The sequence below is a fragment of the Periophthalmus magnuspinnatus genome, chromosome 3, assembly GCF_009829125.3.
Source record: "Periophthalmus magnuspinnatus isolate fPerMag1 chromosome 3, fPerMag1.2.pri, whole genome shotgun sequence".
In the NCBI taxonomy this organism is placed as follows: Eukaryota; Metazoa; Chordata; class Actinopteri; order Gobiiformes; family Gobiidae; genus Periophthalmus; species Periophthalmus magnuspinnatus.
Window position 1 is genome coordinate 29,440,294 of NC_047128.1, and position 22,271 is coordinate 29,462,564.

The 22,271-nt window shown below is 37.9% G+C and overlaps 1 protein-coding gene across 1 annotated transcript in view; it reads right to left on the reverse strand.

The window, feature by feature from the left end:
- Positions 1-6,735: 6,735 nt before the first annotated feature.
- The window catches only part of LOC117392261 (MAM domain-containing glycosylphosphatidylinositol anchor protein 1), a 133,184-nt gene continuing 117,648 nt past the window's right edge, over positions 6,736-22,271 (reverse strand). The window contains exons 16-18 of the mRNA XM_033990315.2: positions 21,995-22,125; positions 10,053-10,161; positions 6,736-7,866 (exon numbers count right to left, since the gene is read on the reverse strand). Of these exons, the coding sequence (XP_033846206.1) occupies positions 7,781-7,866; positions 10,053-10,161; positions 21,995-22,125 (326 nt within the window). The 3' untranslated portion in view covers positions 6,736-7,780. The remainder of the gene's footprint in view (positions 7,867-10,052; positions 10,162-21,994; positions 22,126-22,271) is intronic.

Consider the following 22,271-nt stretch of genomic DNA (forward strand, 5'->3'; position numbering starts at 1 on the left):
CTCACTGTGGCTCTCAGATGGAAAGACGAGCTCCTTGACCTTGGCTGTGCGGCTTGTACCAATCGATAGCTGTGATTATTACAGAATGTGAGTCACTTTAATTTCAGCTGGATGCCAAGGTACATCAGTATGCACGAAGACAGGTCATACCCGTCTGTGGGCTCTATACTAGACAAACATTGTACTGATTAGCTGCCTTCCTACAAGTACACTCATATGCCACCCCGGGTTATTGGCTGGGGCTTAAGTACAATACAATACACCGATGTTTTCCTGTGGTGAAATGGGCATATTTGAGTGTAATTTTTGTGTAAATGATGTTGGATGTACGGCATGAAGTGGGCCGACAGTAGCTCAGTTGGTATAGTTTTTGTCCAGTGATCCAAAGGTTGATAATGAAAGTGGGTGTATCCTCGGGCAAGACACTTAACCCACCTTGCCCCTGGTGTCTATGTACACTGGTGTATGAATGTGTGAATGGGTGAGTAGTTTCTTGATGTAAAGCGAGTTGAGTGCCTTGAAGGTCAAAAAAACGCTATATAACCATGCAACGTTTACTATTTACCAGTGAATGTTGTCAGATTTTAATATATTTAACACGTTACATGAATATTTATTTGCAATTACTCACTAAAACCCAAACATTTTGACAATCTTTGAAACGATAAAAGCTACTACTACTACTTTATAATACCATCATTTGTCTGTACTTTTCCAAGCAACGTTTAACATTTATTTAAGAAAATGCCTATCCTTTCGCAGATTTCTTTTTCATAAGGGCTAAATTCCACCCTAATATCATGTATTTGACTGCGCTGAAGAGGGTAAGATATTTTTTGGGTATATTTGTGTGTGTAATTTTTCCAATATCATGTTGCAAGTATGAAATGAATGTTGTCAGTGTTGAATACATTTCTAATAACACACAATGCATAGGAAAAATGCACTTTCACTCACTAAACCCATAAAATAATAATAAAAAACGACTACTACTACTACTACCACAACTGCTACTTCTGTATCTCAATCAAACACCATCACTTTTTTTTGTAATTTAAGCATTTACTGGAAAAAAAAAAAAAAAAAAAAATCAATCCTTTCTCAGATTTCTATTTCATAACGGTTAAATTCCACCCTAATAACATGTGTTTTTCTGAGTGTGCTCAAGTGGGCAAGACATTTTTGGGGTATATTTGGCTGTAAATGTCCCATATTACTACGACTATTCCATCTCAATCAAACATCATCACTTTGTCTGTAATTTTCCAAGCATTTATTGGAATAAAAATGTTGATTCTTTCTCAGATTTCGTTTTTTCCTCATATTTCTTTTTCATAAGGGCTAAATTCCACCCTAATAACATGCTTGTGGTGTATCTTTTGAAGCTCTTTCAGTATTCCTCAAGAGACTGTGAAACATTTATCAGAACAATTCCCAGCATTTTTCCTCCAGATTACTGCCACGGAGAAGGCGTTTTAAAAGAACAGTATTTGATGAATAATGTACAGAGGACAGCCAAAAGGATGTCTTTTTGCTCCAAACATAAAAAAACACATAAGACCTCTGGTGGCTAAATATCAAACAATATGTAGCTCACTTTTGAAGCAGAACAGAGCGTCAATGGAGCGTATGTTATTCCTTAGAGACGTGCGCTTGCTAAGGTGCGTTTAATATTGAAATGTAAGGGCACTTGGCTGAGCGCTTAACAGGTTGTGTGAAATGTAACTCAAATTAAAGGAGCAGAAACCTAAAACTGTGATCCAAATAAATCAAGTATTTGCCAAATTTGACCTTTGGAGCTTGGTCCTTCAGTGTGGCGGTGCTGGTTCCAGGCAGATTACAATCCTCACCAAAGACCTTCTCTGCCAAATGGAGCATGCCTTGGACTGTGCGAGAGAGCTTATCCTGACCAGTTGTCTGTTTGTCTCTGCAAGTCATCCAACCATCTTTGGCCTGTGTATTTTAGTAGTTTATAACATTTTTTGTTGTGGCTTTTTGCTCTCAACTGTGTGTAGTGAGTTGAGATATGTTTGAGGTAATAATGTGTACATATTTTTGTAAATTAGTGGTAGTTGAAGTGGCATTGCTCAGTAGAAAAACACTGAAATCTATGAAACAATACAATTTGTTGCTCAACACCAACCAACGAACCACAAAACTTATTAAATCATGAACTAGTTTTCACAGTGAACACAGCTATGACATGTCTATTTTATATTTTACCATGGAGTTACAATGGATGAATGCTTTTTTTTTAACAAAGGCTTCAAACCACCAGCAGAATCAATTCACAGCAGTCACTTCCAACACGTGACAACCAGTTGACAAGCAAAGATATGAACATTTCAATATATGAACTATTTCAATATTTGAGCGTTTGTCTATTTGAAGAGCGCTTTAACACACGAGCACTTTTGGCAGATTTCAGTTTGCCAGAAAAACTACTTCTTCACGCTTGTAAACAGATTTTTTTTACACTACCGCAAAGGTCTTAAGCAGGAGAAGCCCGGCTGTCAATACTGTCAGCATAAGATAAAACAGTTTTTCTTTCTGCTGTTGGAACAAAGCCAATGCTGGACCTTAGTCAAGTGCCGCGCATACAGATGTCCAAGGGTAGCAGGGCGGACATCAAAAGTGCTTGGGATTTCTGCAGAGCACGTCGCCCATGTCAATAATGAACCTACAGTGTCTGGATACGAGCGGCCGCACATGTACAAAGGACCGCGCACCATCTTCACCGGAGCGAGTTAGAAATCCCAGCTCGCCTTTTTCAAACACAACAAATGAAGTAGAACAGGACTGCGCCGAAGCATTCAGTGGCCGGCTGGCGCTCCTTTCTGAGAGGTGGCTGTGAGGAGAGAGCACACTTTAATTAGCCTTATCTGTACATCTCTGTTTGGGTCGATGGAGAAGGAGAGGTGTGAGTGTGGGAAGGGAGAGAGGTGCAGTTAACAAAGATGGCCCTCCATTCCTCAGAAAAAATGTGCTAAAACATGTTGTTGAGAAATATATTAGCAGACTGTAAATAACAAAGCTTAGGACAGTGATGGTTCATGAAATATTTTGATGGAATGAAGATTAATCATCGCCCACAACTTTTTTTGTAAAATATTCTTTTCTGAAACTAAGATACAGAACATTTAGCCAAAAGTTTTGTTTATTTGGAACTGAAAATAACCATGTGACAGACATTAGTTACTCAGGCTTTGTTGTTAATATTTGAAAAGTCTAAAAATGAATGAGAAATTTGCTTTGAAAACCTCAGCGGGCTTCAAAGTGGGCAGGGATTTATTTGTTTAATTTTTTAGAATTAGAGTCAATTCCTTACACAGGTAATGCCTAAACGGGCCTTTTGTTTATCACGTGTATTCACTGAAGTGTGGCGTCGTGTCTGTGTCAAAAAAACGCTTATGATAAAATAAATCACTGATTGACTGTTGCAAACCTGTAATTATTGTGTAAACATACTCTCCTCTGATCACTTTTAGGGCTCTTTGCATTATTTGTGCATTTGTAAGTACTCAAATATGTTGGTCTATTAATCAGACTTAATGAGGGTGATGTGCTGCAGTAATTAGTATCTTCAGGCACCTGTAATATTGCTGTAATTAGACCCCTGTTGCTAACACGTATTCTCCAGAAAAATGTTACACCGGGCTCTTAGAGTCAGTCATTCATTTGCCTCGAGGAGACGGCTGCATATTATATAACACACTATAGCATGAAACACATTGGACAGTATATGATGTCAGATCAGTGTGATTATTCAGGTCCCTATTCTCAAAAGTAAACATAATGTGTAATGTGTAATGTGTTTTTTTTTTATTTCTTCACTTTATCATTTGGAAAGTTAGATTTCATCAAAGCTGGTAATCTAGGAGACAATACAAATATCAATAATTGTAATGTTTCTTCTCACTTCACACTAAAATTAGACATACAGAGTTACATAGGCATAAACTGATGGACAACCACATTATTTCAACTGCAAACCCAGCGGTTATAAGTAAAAAATTCTACTACCTGAGCCATTGTTGCCTCACCACATGTAAGTAGGTGTCCTGGAGGTAGCATTAATATGAGGTAGTGAGGAGATATGCCCAACCTTCTAAATTTAAGGTTGGGACGCTTATTATTTTAGGTTGAATTTCTTGGTTGAGTTTCGGCTTCAGTTTAATTTGCACAAACCTGTAGCCATGGTGATAACAGGCCCGTGACAAGTGGAAATCAATGACATCTCTGTGTGTCAGATAGCATAACGATAACTTCATTTTTGTTTCATCACTTTATTTGTTCTCCTCAGTCATTTCAAATATATTTTCTTCTAAAATATTTCAGTACATGACACAGTTACACAACAGCTGACACTGTCTTTCACTTTTCCCATATTCATCCCATTTTAAAGGTGCATTTCTCTCATCATGATGCCCTAATGTGTCCGCACATTGTTCTGTGGCATCACTATACTCTTGCCCCAAAACCTGCAAAACCACACGTACATACTGCATCCCACTGTCTGGAGTCAGTACAAAATCATCAGGGTGTGGTACAAAGTTCACTCTGAAGAGCTTAAGGCGTGTCAAAAAACTGTTCAATAGAGAAAAATCAAATATGGATTACTATTTTGTGTTTTGTGGGGCTTATAAGGAAAAAAAGGCCTTTAAGGAGTCCTAACCTCTGCCACCTGGTTGTCTCCATAGAAATGTTATTGTGATGCCTGGAATGTTCCACAGTATTGGATTAAACATATCTTTCTATACTGTGTACTAACATGCATTCTTCAAGTGAGCGGACCCACCTCTCCACAGATCTGACCTGTAACTTCATCTCGTAGCATCATCTGATAACTCCAAGGAGATTGTTAATGTGTTTAAGTGAAACTCTCCAGGCAAAGCAATAACATCTCCATTGAGACACACAGGCGGCGGACCCTCCACTAGAAAAATTACATAAAGTGGACTTTTAAAAAAATACGCCAGCAACTATTGAAACAGATGTGTTGTTTAGTAGATGTCAGCAGAAAAGACTCATGTTGTAGGACGCATTGTCAGCCCCTGCACGTACAGCCACTATTCTTTTCTTAGTCAGAACAATTCAGAACAGTGAAGCCGATGGACAGGTGACAGGTGAGTAACAGTCGACTTACAGTGTCTGAAAACTTAGCTCAGAACTGAGAATGAAAATGACAGCGCGTGGAATGAATGGCTGAAATGTACGCCCCAAAATCCAAACTCATTATTACTGTTTTACTAATATAACATTTTGAAATAAATAATAAAATCCTCTCAGTATTGTATTCAAAAGTCACTGGTGATGTTTTAATTAAAATTTAAATGGGCAGTGTTCCACTTTGTGCAAGCGCCAAGACCTGATAGAGATGTTAAATTGGCAGAGATTTTGTGTGTATGTCCAATCAATATGTGGTTTACATGGTTTGTTGATTTGTTCGGAAATTCAGAAGTGAAACGCCTAAAGTAACAGCATTATATTTTGATTTGCCCTTTCCCAGTTAAAATAAGACACATTACATTCTCTGACTGAAACTCTCACATCTAGGCCAATGTGTGCCACTGTGCAACTTTTATTGGATTTATAAAATGCTCTATGTTTACTTCCAAAAATAATACCAGTCTCTTCATTCTGGTTTATTTATTTGCTTTTTAAACATTCATTTCGCTGGAATATGTCATATTAAAGCATTTGAATTCCTTTTTGCAATAATGAGATACTGAGACCAGCCCGAGTCCATTAAAATAACAAAAATATACAGTACAACAAATCCTTATTACACCATAGAAGGTTATTGTTTTCAGTTAAAACATGCAATGTATTGCACTTTCAATATTGTGTCTCATTTCCATATTAATTTCAAAATAAATTCAAATGTATAATAGAGAACTTTTTGTATCATGGCACAAAGCCAGTCCCAGTGACTTTGGAGCTGTTGTTTACTGCCTAATGTACGTATGTCCACTGCAAATGCACAAATCTTATTGACACAATCGTCAGTTTTAATCTTGGGTGTTACTTATGGCATACACAGCAGGATTATGCACAAAATGTATCATGAATCTAAGAAATAGACCAAAAGACTGTGTTTGGTCCATCTATACATCTGTCAAAACTAAAACTAAGACTGGGACAAACACTGAAGTATCTACGGTACAGAGTATCTCTCTAAGTGAGGTGTGAGGAGGGTCTGGTTGTTGATGAGGCTGTTCAAGTTTTTGTTGTCATGTTGTACTGATTTACAGTTTAAGACAAGTCTTGTACCTGTAGCCTTACAAACCACAGTCCTGGTGTGATATTTGAGTGTTTTCTATTACTGTTAGTCCCAGCCTTCAGTCCTATAGTACGAGATACAAGCATGTGGTTTATGATAATATTTGAAACATAAAGATTAGTACATGATTTAAAGAACATGTGTATAGAATGTAAATATAAAAGGTGGCACAGATATTCTGTCATGATGCAATGTGAAGCATGAAATGATGGTTCTGCAGCATCATCTATAAAAGCATAATGAGGAAACAGACATAACATTGAATTGAAGCCCGATGACAATTTTCATCAAAGTTTAACAGAACCGTAAAACAACCAGTCTACAGTTTATTGTCGATATGTGCAATGGAGTAATCTATACAGTATGTATCAATGTACATAAACAGATCATAATGAAATGAAAATAATGAGTACTAAAAAAAATAAAAATAAAATAATGGGTTTGAACCCCCTTACTGTCATCAAGTAGAAAAATGGTTGGATCAAAAAGCAGCCCCAAACTATTATTTTATGCACTTAGACAATATGGCGTCCATTAGTAGTTGTTGGCAAAGAGAGGATGAGGCATGTACTGAGGTCTTACTGAGAAGTTATTGAGGATACAGAGTATTGGTTGTTTGTTGCCAAAGTGCACAATTCTTCACTTCCCTTTCATACCATAAAATACAGTAATCATTTTTTAACCAATTTGAATATAAATCTAAAATAAAATATCAAAAACACTGAATATGTCAAATCAACATTACATATTTAGTAGGATGGAACTCAAATGACCAGCAGAGGTTGTATAAACATTGTGCTTTTTCAAATAGACTTAACGTCCTGCACTGTCCCAGTCATGTTGCTGTTTAAACTCTCATTATATTTCATTATATATAGGTATATATAGATAAATGTACACGTATATCCGCGCTGAGGTTTGTCTCTTGTAGCAAGCAAAAAGTGGGCTTGGCACTCTCTTGCTTTCTTGTTTCCTCATTTTCTGAATTTGTCCTTTCATTTCTTGTAGTCCATAAGTGATTTCCAACAAAAATAGGAAACAGTGTCCTTGAAAAAGATTCCCAGCGTTTCTTTTCATTCATCATTCTTTTAGTCCTTCAAGGTCCATAGTCATCTTTGGTAGAGTGTCCGACACTTTGGTGTGTCTTTGGAACAGGACTTGGGATTGGGGAATTTGGGATGGGGCGTAGATGGAGACAAGACAAAGTGCATGTGGGAAGGTTAATTGTATGGAAAGTGAGACGCTGACATGGCTGAATCTAATAAGGTTATATGAAGACATTATGAAGTTCTGAAGATCATTAAGATGCTCACCTAAATACAGTTATAAGTGCGTTTGGGAAAAGAGAAGACAGAAAAGACAGACTTATTAAGTATGATAGTGTGCTATGAGAGGCCAGAGGTACATGAGGGGTACAGCATATGATTAGATAGAGGAGAGCAGGTGGAGGAGGGAAAGACAGTCCTTGTTCATATTGTCAGTGGAAACCAGTGCTCATCATCTGAAGAGAAGCGACAGGAGGCAGGTAAGGCCAAAGGTCAGCCAGCTGGCCAATGGGAGAGAGGCAGATCCACCAATCAGAACTGCAAAAAGATGGAAAAGAGCAGTATTCAATATACGTTAAAGTGCCTTCTGTGGTTTATTAGGATATATCTCGGTATATTTTATTTATATATTCTACCACTGCTGTTATGTTGGTGCGTAGGACCTACAATTTGATCAAAATATATCACTTTTCAAACTCTAAACATGTATGTTTTTCTATGAAGACAGGACCAAAAGAAGTTAGAAATTATTTCATGTTAGTGTTATAAAGAATATATCCAAAAAGTATCTAGGATTGCCCCAGTTTGCCCTAAATAATACATAGTCAAACCACCTGAGCACAGCAATGGGAGTTTTACTATATGATATATTTTGATTTTGTGCCTAATAAACCAATTACTTACAAATATGATGTTTGTTTCTAAAGGTGCTGGTATTTTTCTTTTAAACGGGAGCACTAGTTTTGCAGTTTCATATTATTTCGTACTATTACTAATATCACGTCTATTGGGAGCGACAATAAATGAATGCATGAATTATATTTGTGTGCGCAGTTACTGTCTCAGGTAAGTTGCACATAAAAGAAACAGGTGAGATTTATGATGTGAACAGCTTGGATATACTCTCAAAGGAAAGGTTCATCTTCCCTATCCTTCCAACACAAACAGCACAGATATGACAGTGTGCTGATCAAAGCTGATATTGATGTTATATGCTTTTATGTACTTTTGCATTAAAAAACCCACTCACTGTATATTTTAACCTATTTGTATCTCTTTGAGCTTGTTTTTCTGCTGTCATACCATACTACAAGACAGAATTACATTGGGAACGAGGGTTTCTCCACAAAAAGAATTATATAGAATCAAAGTAGTAAGAATATTGCAAATAAATTGTTAATAAGTAAAATGGATATGTAGACTTACTAGTATTTGTGTACATTGAAATCCCTTTTAAACATATTACTACTACATCACTAAAACTACAATATGCAAACAAATTCTACTAATCTTCTACTAATTACATCCATTCCAAATATTATAATGGATGTCACAAATCAAACTTGTACTCTTAAGTTAGTACGTTTCTGGCAAACCTAATTACATAGCCGGTTAGCAAAGTTCCAGCTCTGATATCTATTCGCACATTATCATAATTTCGCTTTAATCTATTCTTTAATCCTTATTTTATGTCTCTAAATCCTGCGTAGCTTAGCCCATAGTCTTGACAGATGTGATTGTGTTGCTAATAGCGGCACAGAGTTTTCAGTCGCCTTTGCTGATAATTACCCATCTGTCTCCACTGTACCAAACCTGCAGGACACGTGCACGCAGACTCGCAGCTCAAGAGCCTTCCTGCTTCCTGTTTACACCTTCATCCATAATTCACTCCCTCCGCCCGCGCCTTTATATGCACATATGGGCTCCAACCTTGGCGTCTCAATATGCACACAAACACCAGACAGACATCTCACAAGGCAAGATAAAAGTACTATTTAATAATTCATGTATTTTTCATTGTCGTTTTGACCAGTTTGAGCGCTGACATTTGCATCAGGTTGTTTTGTACCACAGGTTGCTCCGGTAAAATGGATATAATTTATTATTTTTTTTAAATTATAGTATTAGCCATAGCCAAGTTATATACAAAGTGATAAACAAGATCAATGGAGCCACTGCAGGTGTGTTTCTGATATTCTCTTTCATAGTTGAGCTGCTGGACCATTTCTCCCTCTGTTTCTACATCTACAGTTTTCTCACTCTTCACTGACCTTTTTCCGTCTCTTCTGCAAAAAGCTGTAGGCTACAAGATGCTTCAACACATTTGCATGGACATGAGCATCAGTGACTTGTTACACTCCTGTACCTCAGCCTTAAGGCTCGCTTGGCCCTCGCAAACATTTTACACGGCGAAATAAAGTTCTATATTTAGACAGACACCTTGGTTTGACTTGTACCTTCACGTTATGGTTAAAAAGAAATGTATGGTGAGAGTGGAGTGTGCCCTCAAATGAACTCATCAAGTGGCTCAGTGCGTGTTTGAACTAAATGTTGATGCCAGACGTGGACTTAAAACAAAAATGTCTGTACTACGCAATGCACTATTTATTCACTCATAAAAACATAATCTTAAAGTAGTTATTTGGGACTTTTACTTATGAATCAGGCTGTGTTGGCTCTGAATGCTGTCTAGTGTCCCTCTAACACTATCTTACCTGTCTTACCTGCGCTGGCTACAGTGTTCTCCTGTTTGCACTTCCCCAGGGTAATGGACACATCGTCAATGGCAATGTCGCCCTCAAAACTGGGACCACGGATGCCTTCAAACACAATCTGTGAAAAGACGAACAGACACATTTTAAAAATGACAACAGCAACTTAAAAATTGAGGAAGAGCCCAATGAGAGTAGTCAGACTGTTTTTCATGAGCGCCCTGTTAAAAAGCAGAACAAAAACAAAAACAAACAAAACAAATAACTGCATAAGTCCATTTAAAACATTAAAAACAGGTGCAGGTGTGATTATAAATGTTTATCACCAGATTATTTAAGTGCATTAATGGCAATCCAGTTTTCCGTGTCCTTGAAATGTATAACATTTTTGAGAAGCAAAACAACCAAAAGCTTTAAGTTCTATTGCAGCCAGTTTTTAGACACAGACAATCATGAGATCTTAAAAGTGTCTGTATCAAAATTCAATAAGCAAGTGAGATATTCAGGAAGCCTATCAAGTAGTGCTTTATAAATACATTTTAAAACATAAGTTGTTCTCTTTGGACAGATAACGATGGTCAACATACTTTCTCATAGCGTGTAGAGTGATGGGTTTTAAATTCATCACCTGTTATGAAACGAAGGGCTGGGTGAAAGAGTGAAGCTAAAGGTTTCAGAGAGGCTGAACTCTGCATGTTATATCTCCATAATCTAGTCCAGTAACAAAAGGTTGCTTGAACTATTTCTTTTCTCTAACTCTGTGGGATACATGATTTGTTTCTATAAAACAGTAATTGTGAATTTAAACTGTTACATAATTCCAAGATCTGTATTTTAAAGGATACGTTTTCGTCACGCCTAACTTCAAGATCTTTATATGTGGTGACTCTTTTAATCAATGTGCTATTTATTGTGTAAAGATTTATGGCTTGCACATCAAACAGGATCATCTGCATTTAATTTATGAGACTGTTTCTTTGATTGCAACCAATGGAATTAATACATATAGTAAAAAGTAGAGGCCCAAAATTTAGCCTTGTGGCACTCCTTTGCTTAAAGTTAAAACATTAGATTTAAACCCATCATCTTCTACTGCCTGGGTTCTGTTTGAAAGATCATTTTGGAACCAATCAGATGTAGCATTGTCAAATCTAATGTATTTCAGTCACTTCAATAGGATTTTATGAACTACTGAATCAAAAGCTGTAGTTAAATCAATAAACAGAGATACACAATCTTGTTTGTCATCAAGGGCTGTGAAAATGTCATTTGAAACTTTCAGTAACAGTAGTATGCCCTTTTCTGAAACCTGATTGATAAGACTTCAAAATGGAACATTTATTTAAACAAATTTAACTTTGCAACTAACTTTTCTAAAACTTTTGGAAGACAACGGACAAAGGTAAAACATGCAGTTTTCCATAATTCTGGTATAACTGCCATTTAAACTGATAAATTAAAAATATGTAACAGAGGGTGAATTAAATAGGGGGCAGCTCGTAATGAAAGTTTTGGACCAAGGTCATCAACTCCTGTGGCCTTCTTTATGGAGCGAAGTGCATTTAAGACCTGCATTTAAGTGAATGGCCTTAAAGAGAAAATCTGACCACTATCTGCTTCAGATTCAACATAATCAAGATCAGAAGGATCAATGTTATTATCCAAAGCATCACATACAGAGATGAAATGCCCATTAAAAGCATCACCTATTTCCTCTTTACAATAGCCAAATACAATAAAATATTTGTTGGTAATGTATGAAGTTTCTGAAGATCTCTTACTGTTTTTACATGTTTTGTCTTTCCAAATGTTGGTGAAAATTAATTTATTTTTTTTAAGAAAAAATGCCCAATCCAAATCTGACCTAGTTGTTTGTACGGTTTTCCAGGCAGTATTTCTTTCTCTAATTAAATTTGCGATTTCTGTGTTGAGCCAAGGATCTTTACAGTTTTTTTATTCAAATTTTTCTTTTAGGAGCATGTTGGTCTGAAATTTCATTGAATCTATTAATAAAAAAAGTTTAAGGCCATATCAGGGTCAGGGAATGCTGATGTTAGTCCAATATCACTGTAATACACGTCAGAGATGAAGGTCTGCTCACTGAAATGTTTATATGATCTTTCCCCACCCTGTTAATATTTATATTGCCCATTATTAGGACCTTGCAATTTTCCAGTTTAGAAAGCATCATGAATAGATTATGAATTTTTATCCATTGTATAAGGAGTCACTAAATAGGCCTGTTAGGTGCAGATTATAGTGTTAGTTTGATGTTGTCATTCAACATTTTTTACCAGCCCTATTTAAATGAATGTTATCACAGACAAATAGATTCCTAGAGTTTATTTGTATAACACAATTTGTACACAAAGTAATTCAAAGTGCTTTACGGAATAAGAAAGACATTAAAATCTAAACATAATAATGACAAATAATCATCACAAAATTAACATTAAAAGAGAAAAGTGCAGAATAAAAAACCTTTCAGTCATATACACAGTTTAACAGAACTGTTTTGAGCTGGATTTAAACATTGTTAAAGTAGAGGCCTGTCTCACATCTTCAGGAAGACTGTTCCAGGTTTTAACTGCATAAAACTGTGTAGTCCTGACTCTGGGCATCAGCAGGAGGCCGGTCCCTGAGGTCCTCAGAATGTGAGATGGTTCATATGGCACTAACACTGCAATAACCCTTCAGCCAGCTGTGAAGGTGGCGGATCCGACTAAACTTCATGCCATGACTTTAGCATCGTGTCTATAAGCGATTTAAAGTCACTTTCCAATGCCTCAGATGATTGGGCAGTGCATCTGCAAGCACGGCGTTTCTGCGTTATACTTAAGCTCCAGGGTGGCACTTCAGCCTGTGGGATGGCTACGTGGGGCACCAGAGACAACCCACTGGGAGCAGGTCGTACTCGGTGAAGGACAGTGTTTCCTTACCAACTGAGATCGAGCCGATTGATGATTAATCACATGTTGCGGTGAGACTTTTTGCCCTCTTTTTCACTTTGTAGCATCTTTATGGACATGGGAATTACTCTGATTTTGTTGTCGTAATGCAGGGGATGTCTCTGTGATGTCCCCCGAGGATCTAGGAGGGGATGGTAACTTCTTGTGGCTTGATAGACATGGAAACTCGTTCAGGTCAAGAATGTTAAATCTCTTTCACAGCTCCAATGGCTGCCTTTGATTAGGACTTGTATGACGATGCAAGCGCTTTCCCTGTTATTTACTATTTGTAATGAGGGACCAGTTGTGCGAGGGAATAGAGGAAGGTGGACCCTTTGGCTTAACTGCACCATAACAACCCCGTGTATCATACCGAACAGGGGTAGAGGGTGGCTGACTGCATCCTGCACCAGCAAAAGCGGAATTTACACTGGCAACAGCTACGGCCGCATTTAGTGATGGATGGGCATGAACTGAAGATTTTCCTACTGTCACCACCGAGTCAAGGAGCTGCTCAGGAGACTAGCTCTGGGTTTGAGTCCTTAAGGAGATGCAGCTATCTAGTTCGCCCAGACAGCTGTCACAGCGTGTCAAGACGGTGAGTGGCGCCCCACTGCAAAGGAAGTTAAACTCCACCAGCAAAAAGATCAGATGTAAAGAATTGTTTTTTGAACTTTGTGATCACGTCCATTTTAAAACTTCAAAAATTCCACACAAGGCCCCCAAAAAGGAACGCACTGCAAGATGAGATCCACACAGGATCGACACATTCTGCAGACCACCAGAAGGTGTATGTTTGACACATAATGTAGAAATACTTGCTCAATATTGCAGTAGCATCACAGTATAGGCTCTATATTTCTTGAGCCTGTAACTTTGATTTACTGTCACTGGCTGAGGGATTTTTGAGTAAAAATGCCCTATAGTGTTAAGACGTTTTCGTCACTGTGCTCATAACGGGGAGCCACTATCAGTAACAGTGTATATTATAAATCATAAAAGTGAAAGCATATTACATATGATTAGAGAACACAGAGGGTGAGTAATAAACACATAGAATGCCTAACACACATTATGTAAAGGTATTGGAATTCATTCTTTAGCAATCACTGCGGACCCCAAAACAAATGAAAATCATCAGCTCATGGGAAAACTTTCCCAGGCAACTTTCCCATTTTAGCCACCAGCCATCTGCTTTTGACTGACAGCCTAATTACTGTAGTGTACCAAGGCACCAAAAGCCCACTGCAACCGGCTAATCAAAAAGCAAGCATATTCTTTCTGGAGTATAAGGAGGGAAAAGGCAAAAAACAAGGAAACTTTGTCGCAAAAATAACAGCAAAACTGAGTCCCTCAGCCGTTCTTATTAACTTCAGCCTTTGAAAGCAATACGATTCAAGAACTGCAGAAGTAAAACCGTAATTATTTGTGTTGTTTTTACTGCAAATGCTTTTTAGTAATTCAAAGAGAGCCACACAAAGCAAGGTCCAGGTGTGAGTGTGTTTAAGGAAATAATTAAGCCTTTACATTTGGGTAGCAGGCAGTGTAAAGTACATGCGTGTGAAGACTGTGGAAGTACATGCATGGTTGAGTGGTGCACGCATGAGCGGCTCCACCTTAAACCTCCATCTGCTACCACCAGTACACTGCAGTACAGTTACACACAACATTTAACCAGGGATGCATGGAAAAATGCTGTTAAGATTTGGTACATTTTATGTGGCTCATTGGTTCATTGGTTGGACCAGCAGCATAATGTACAGTACAATCATGACCTAGAATTCACTCCTTCTTTCCTCCATTCAATTCTGTGCTGATAAAATAAAACATACCTTAACCTTATCTTGAATGATTGTGAAAAAGAATAAACACCATGCATGTGCAGTCATCGTCGTATTAATAAGTATAGGTTCTATTTTGTTTATAAATTGCTGTTTAAAGGTGTTATTTTCCTTCAGTCTTGGGAACAGCATTTCATCTCACTTTCAGACCTCCCATCGTCTCCCTAGAGCAGCCTCACCCATTTTCTCTCTCTCTCCTTCCTTCTGCCCATCCTTTCTCTGGGGAGGGCCTGTTTCTTTACAATCAATAATAATGATTGAGCTGTTTGCTGTTGACAATGGGAATTACCTGACACAACAGCTGCTTCCATGGTTGTTGTTTTCAGGCTATTTAGCTTCGCTTCGAGCGACCTGACAAAGATCTGAATGGGCGTGTGCTTTGTTCTATGGGTGATAGTGTTTATGAAGGAGAAGAGGACAGGTTCATATGACCATGCTTTGAGCACGGAGCGGGATATGCATAGGTAATTTAAATCAGGTGATGCAACAGGACAAAGGACGTTACTACATGACAACAGTGTGCCTGTAAATTACTAATATTACTTCTGTGTATATGATAGTAGTAGTAGTTTCAATGCTATAGAAATTTAAAAAGCATATTTCAGTAAATGTAAACCAAACACTGTACATTGTGCTTGTTACGTGTATAGCATTATCACATTTAAACATACAATAATGTTTATAGGAGTCCGATGATGTGCTCTGTAACCCTAGAAGATAAAAGACAACAAATTATACTTATGATGTAGTTTAAGCCTATTTTTTTTCTTAATTCATATTACTGTAACACTTCATAATAACACTTTAATTAGCTCCAATGAATCATGAACAAACAGTTTATTCATAAGGAACAAATAGTACATTAAGAATGACTCAGGCTTAGTGGCAGCTTAATGAATTCAAAAACCTTAACTCCCAACTCCCCTTAATTATGTATTTACTGAGCCTGAGTCATTCTTAATAGACTCGTTCTTCATTATGAATTAAGTCTTTGTTGATGCTTAAAGGCTAATTGAGGTGTAGGAATTATAAAGTGGTACAAATGTTACTAGTTGTTTTAATTGTAATCAAATTTGTCACTTCACAAAGAGATGAAACTGCTAACACAAATGGATTTTTTCAGGATGATTTTTTTTTTTTTTTTTATCTGTTACTTTTTGTGCTCATTCTGAAGTGACCAAAAGGCTGATGTAGGACATGTACCCTCCTGAGCATAGTATTTGGCCACAGTCTTGATCCTCTCTATAAAGGTTAGTGTAATCAGCCCACTGCCTGATCTGTCTAAAGGCTCTTTCCCCAGTGGGCCCATATTTTTGAAGTGCATGTTGAATGACTACATAGCGCTGCTTTTTTCATCTCTTCTTCATGTTGGGGGCATGTCCGTGGAGGGAGTAAACTTTCTGGCCGGGTGCTCCGCTCACTGCCTGCATATGCACTAAAGGGCTTTGAGGTGCTGCCACTCGGCTCTGCATTTCTGCTCGCTTTGTGATGGCTCCAACAAAAGTAATGATGTCTTTGAGAACTGGCTCTGCCTCGCTCAAAGGGGATCTGAAGTATGGCCGCAGACGTGCATTGACAAACAGCAGTGCAACAAGACACATTGAGTTTAAAAGAAATGTGTTTATGGGCGTTAAGTGAAGATTAAACTGCGCTTTTATTGAAAGAGCTTCACAAGTTTAATGCAACTAAAGACACATGCAAGAGCTGTTTGTGGCCCTGCTTACTCCATATATGTCACGAGCAATTGAGCTTTTCTGGGCCGTTCTCGAGTCCCAATAAATAGGGTTGGTTATAAGGAATGCAGAGAAACCCCATACTACACTACTCCAGGGTGACAGTTTTACACTTTGATCACCTCATACTGCACACTGCCTTAGGTTGAGCTATCACTGGTATATTTATGATTGAGTTAAAATCCCATATAGTCATACAAGTAACGCCGAACTATCACAAACAGTAAGTATTCATGTCTACACAGATCTTTGTGCTGCAGTGTTGTAGTGCAGTATGGCGCAGTTGCCTCTCAGTCACTGTAAAATCTGGACGGAGACATTTGATTAAAATATGTTTGAAGATTGTGGGCCAAACCCCTGGACAGACTGTTTGAGGCCGTGTACCATAATAACAGCATGTGACTGGCCAAGAACATCATCTCTGACCTCTACCATGTTCTAAACACAGATTATGTACTGCTACCGTCCCGGGGAGGTGCTGTGGTACTAAGCTAAATGAGGAGCTTAAGCCATAAAATCAGTGATACCATGATGAGCAGAAGAGGTTTTTGTTCAATTGTCCTGTGTGTTTATGTCTATGTGTAACGTTCTTGTATTGTGTCTATGTGATGGAGCTGCTGTTTCATCACAAAACAAATTTTGGATCTGTGATCTGACAATAAAATATTATCTATCAATCTATCTGTGTTTTAGGCTGTAACACGGTGTCTCTGAGTGTGCATGTGGATGTGTGTGAACCCTGGACTGTTGCCAAGCTGCTTCACAAATTTACATAAAAATGTGTGTTGGGGGGTGCAGGGGGGGAACATAAATAAAACAAAATGTTAACCAGGGCTGTGCAGCAACATTGTATAAATTAGACTACCATGGCCTTTTGACCAATTAGACTCTTCACTCTGCTTTCTGCAGGCTTTCCCTACAGCTACCAAGCGCCTATTAAATTAAACAAGCCCTTCCCATAACTAAGCTGAGCAGATCCAACAATCCCGACAGTGGGGATTCAGTGGCTGCGTGTATTTGACATCTTCTAGAAATATGTGGATGATGCTCTCCTCTTACACATAAATTTGTACGAACAAACTAAACCAAAGTCAAGATAAAATGCACCTAAGGCTTTACACTCACTGATCATTATTCTTTACACTTGTTTCCTCCTGAGGTAACTGTCTGAACTATATGTGATCAGAGATATTACCACTGTAGAAATCAAGCCATCCCCAGACAAAGAATGGGCAGAGTGGTAAAGCAGCTTCAGGAGGTGTGAGCCTGAACAGGATAAACACTGGTCCCAAAACTGAAGGAACATAATACGGACAATTATTGAGTAATTAAAAACAACACTGAATCTAGTTATTCCAAACAGTAATTGGCTGCATATTTAAAATGATCATTTTAAATATGTTTTGACCCGTATAATTTGTTTGTTTTTTTTGTAGCACAGCTGGAAAAAGCAGGGAAGGAGACACAGCATGAAACTGCAGAGGACTGGAAGTTTATGTGCTGCAGCTGTCCCCTTACCCACTTATAGTGACATAGCAGCACAAAATAACATTCATTTAATATAGTCCAAGATCTTAATCTGCCCAAATGGATAATATCTATTGATTATCATTATTATTAATATGTTGTCTTCTTATTGGTCCTACTTTATGTAAGCCGATATTGTTAGTACAGTCTAGTTTAGGATAGTTTATATACATTACAACAAAACTAGTTGCTATTATAGTAAGTTGCTAGTTTGCAATTTTGTGTTATAATCACTGTGCATAGACTATGGGAAACTCCTGAAATGTGTGAGCGAAGACACTGCCCAAGTTTTATGATGTAAAGGCAAAATTTTGGTTTCCGATTTGTAAAAGCAATATGTCCCTTTCACATCATTTACAGCCGGTATGTAGAGGCTGAGGGAGAGTGTGTAAACAGGAGGAAGGAGCAGCCAGCACATAACAAAGTGTGTTTATCAGCTTGCCTCCTCTGGCTGTTGCCTGGATCAAGGCTGTGTGCACTATACATTATTTAACAGCTCTATTTGTTACACCACATTGCTTTGTATAAGAAGTCTATATGTTTATACAGTGTAGAAGTAAGCCTCCTGCTACACTCTTACACGAAGCCTGGTTATTTTAAAGCAAGCATACATAAAATGTCTTCAATTCCAAACCAAGAGTCTGTTGAAGCCGTCACAGAAAGAACCATTGTTAACCTCCTCTCAGTAAATGCCACATAAATATAGCTACAATCAAAAGCAGAAAAATAAACTCGTAACCTCTGACATAAACTCTTCCCTCGGCCTCACAAGAAGATAACATGCTCTTATCACTGAATGTAATCACAAAAGGCCCAATTACCTGCCACTGCTGCTATACCTGAGCTCCACTTACCGGGATGAGCACAGCGTTTAGATTAACCACAACAAATGGCCCAAATGTGCTGTGTGAAGGTGGAGTTTAAATGGAGAGAATTTATAAGATACATTATAAAACGTTAGGAAGAACAAGAATTTTAGGGCTTGGAAATGCTATAAACACTTAGAGGAAACTAGGACTTCTTTATCTAGGCAATGTTACATGCCACTTGCTTACACAGACTCTGATAGTTAATGGCACTCTTCTTTATGGTCTAATAGAGTTCACTGTAATGGTATTCGAGCAGATATAACCTGCTCCAACGTTCTTAAATGTTTGACTGGTTTTCCTCTAAGAACCATTGCAATTGGCTTAACTTTCATTTATCAGCAAGCTTAAAATCTGCTGTTTGTGTTAGACAGTGGACCCATAATGTCACACTTAACAGCCCCACAGATGAATTGCAGAGACACAAGTGTAATCTCCACACACAATTTATTCATATTTATGTAGTTACACCATTTGACAATTCATTAAAGACCTACATAATGGCCCTTTATAGTCGTTCACATTTTAGCGGTTTTAATACACACCAGCTGCTATTATTGTACCAGGCTGAGAGGAGGACAAACAAAGTGATCAGACTGGAAGAGGTTGCCAAGGAGACAATTCCTCTTGTACTTGCTCTCCATCCATTCTTCTTCCTGTCTTCTAATCAGAATACAAATAGAGGGTGAATATTTCGCACGCATTAAGTGGATTGATGGCACGGGCACAAGTCCCATGTTTTGGTGGTTCCCAACATCATGTGTGCACCGGCTCCTCCCTCCTCTCACAGCTCCTCGCCCATACATATGCAGAACATGCTTTACATTGCTGTCATCTTTGTGACTCTATAATTCCCATTCATTAGCAGCTGGTTATGGTGTCTGAGGCGATTAGGCTTTAACATAAAATAGGCAGGACAGCGATCTCCCAGATGTATGGCTGCCCCCCTATATGTAGACTATATGTTCATTCATGTACTGTCATGTATATGCGAGTGTACTATATCATATAATCACAGATTATGTTATGTTTGATCTCTAATAATGCATAATTGATCTAAAACAAATCACAAACACTAACCATTTTGTTAACATTTTTTGTTGACATTTCTTTTTACCTTTTTGACCCCGGTGATCAGTCTTATTTTAATATTCACTTGTCATGTTTAAAGTACCCTCAGATTACCAAGTGGGGTGAAAAGTCCGCAATGACATAAATTCTAATTATAATGCTCGTTTTTTTCAATACTTTGCTGTGCTAACTTTCCTTCTTTTTTATACACATGAACCCAATTTCCGTATCATATTTGAACTGGTTTATCTCCTGCAGTCATTCATTACAAGCAAACTAGAACCACAATTTCTCTTATGTGAAGGTCCTCTCGCACTCTGAAGACCTCAGTGTTTCAGTTTTACGCAGCTGAGACAGGCCTCTACTTTAACGATGTTCAAATCATATCTCAAAACGGTTCTGTTTAGGTGTGCATTTGACTGAAAGGTTTTTATTTCTCTTCTCTTTAAATTATAACAATATTATGATGAATATTTATGTTTTAATGTGTTTGTATTGTGATTTCAATGTCTTTCTTATTCTGTAAAGCACTTTGAATTGCTTTGTATATGACCTGTGCTACACAAATAAACTTGCCTTTCCTACATTTGTTGATTGACTTGAAAAAGATGAATATCAGCACATGGAGGGACAACCTCGATTATACTGTGATCATGTTGATTTGAGAATTGATCCCTCAACTTCCTTTCTCAGTCTCAACCCCCGTGTATCAGAAAAGACCGATTTGACAATAAGGTTTAACAATAATCGAGGATCCAAAACTAACACCCCTAAGTAACCCCTTGCACAGTTGAACTAAGAAACAGCTTATTTCTACAACAGACTTCTTCATGGCCTAACTTTGAATGCAGGTGGGCAAAACTTTTTGGTAATCTTGCAATAAACACATTAAGCTGGCCCTTATTGTCCAAGATCCCAGAGGATGTGCCAAACCCACAGTCTCACTCTCGCTCAGGCGTAGTCCCCCTTGTAATGGTGGAAGACACATGCTTTTGCTGAGGCATAGTTAATGAAGAGCAAATGCTGCTCAGAGCCTTCAGCCCACATTCATCATAGATTCAATTTCCCCCATGCACATAGTACAGGGAGTATCTGGAATCATTACAACACAACTAGCAGGCATCCCCTGCTCATAAATAAGCCTGTTAATTGACCTGTCATAGCTAATTGCTGTGGGGGATAGGAGACTGGTGTGGGTTTAAAAAAGAGCTTTATGTGTGTATGCATGTCTGTTTATGTTGTTACTTTAGATGGATAAGTGTACTGGGAGTTAGTAACTTAGAAGTTATAAATATTCAGTATCTTTAGAATAATCTCTCTTCTTTATCAAAAAAGTGTTGCCCTTATAACCTCCTCTACTTCCATATAATCCAAACTAATAATCTAACAAAGACTGGGTCCTCAAAGTCACTCAGCTATAACCCAACAGAATGAGCAAACTACTCATTCAACAGTCAGGGAGCCAGAGGGACATCCAGTGTGTCAACACACTCTAATGATTAATCCCAAATTGCACTATTGATGTATTGCAGACTGTAGAGCGCCCTAAATCTGTGAGGGGAAGTCAAACACACCACAACTAATCTGACATCTGGGCTGTGACTGAGAGCTAGTGACAAAAGTACACAAATAAATAAAATGCAATGTTTAATTTGTTTCCAAGAATTATGATATGCTGTAAATAAGGATGTTTTTCAGCCCCACAGAGTATATGACCCTTCAAACCATTCCTCATAGTGTATGCAATTTCTCAGATTCTGTGGGGATATGATTGTTGCTGACATCTGGCAAAATATGAGCTGAATCTACATTTCAATATGCTCATCTATCAATACTACTGCCTGTAATCAAACACTATATAACATTTGCTGTTAATTTACAGATACACAAACAATGATTCATGGATTGTGAAAAAAAATCTTACAATACGTCTCATATCAAGCTAATAGTCTTTATAATATTTCTTACCTGAAAAGGTCCACTGGGGCTGAGGTCAAAGAAGGCTTTCTTCCAGTCTGGGCCTTGGTGACCAGATTTGGACCATAGAACAGTGTCCACAGACGCGATGCTGCGGACTCTCAACAGAACATTCAGAGTTCCTAAACAGAAAATTAAAAGTATATTTTTTAATTAATTTTAATGAGAATACAAATATTTTAGACACAAAATGTATTTACAGTCACTAAAACCACTAAGGTACTGGCTTTGAGGTACAATTGTATTTTTCCCCCAAACAACACTATTA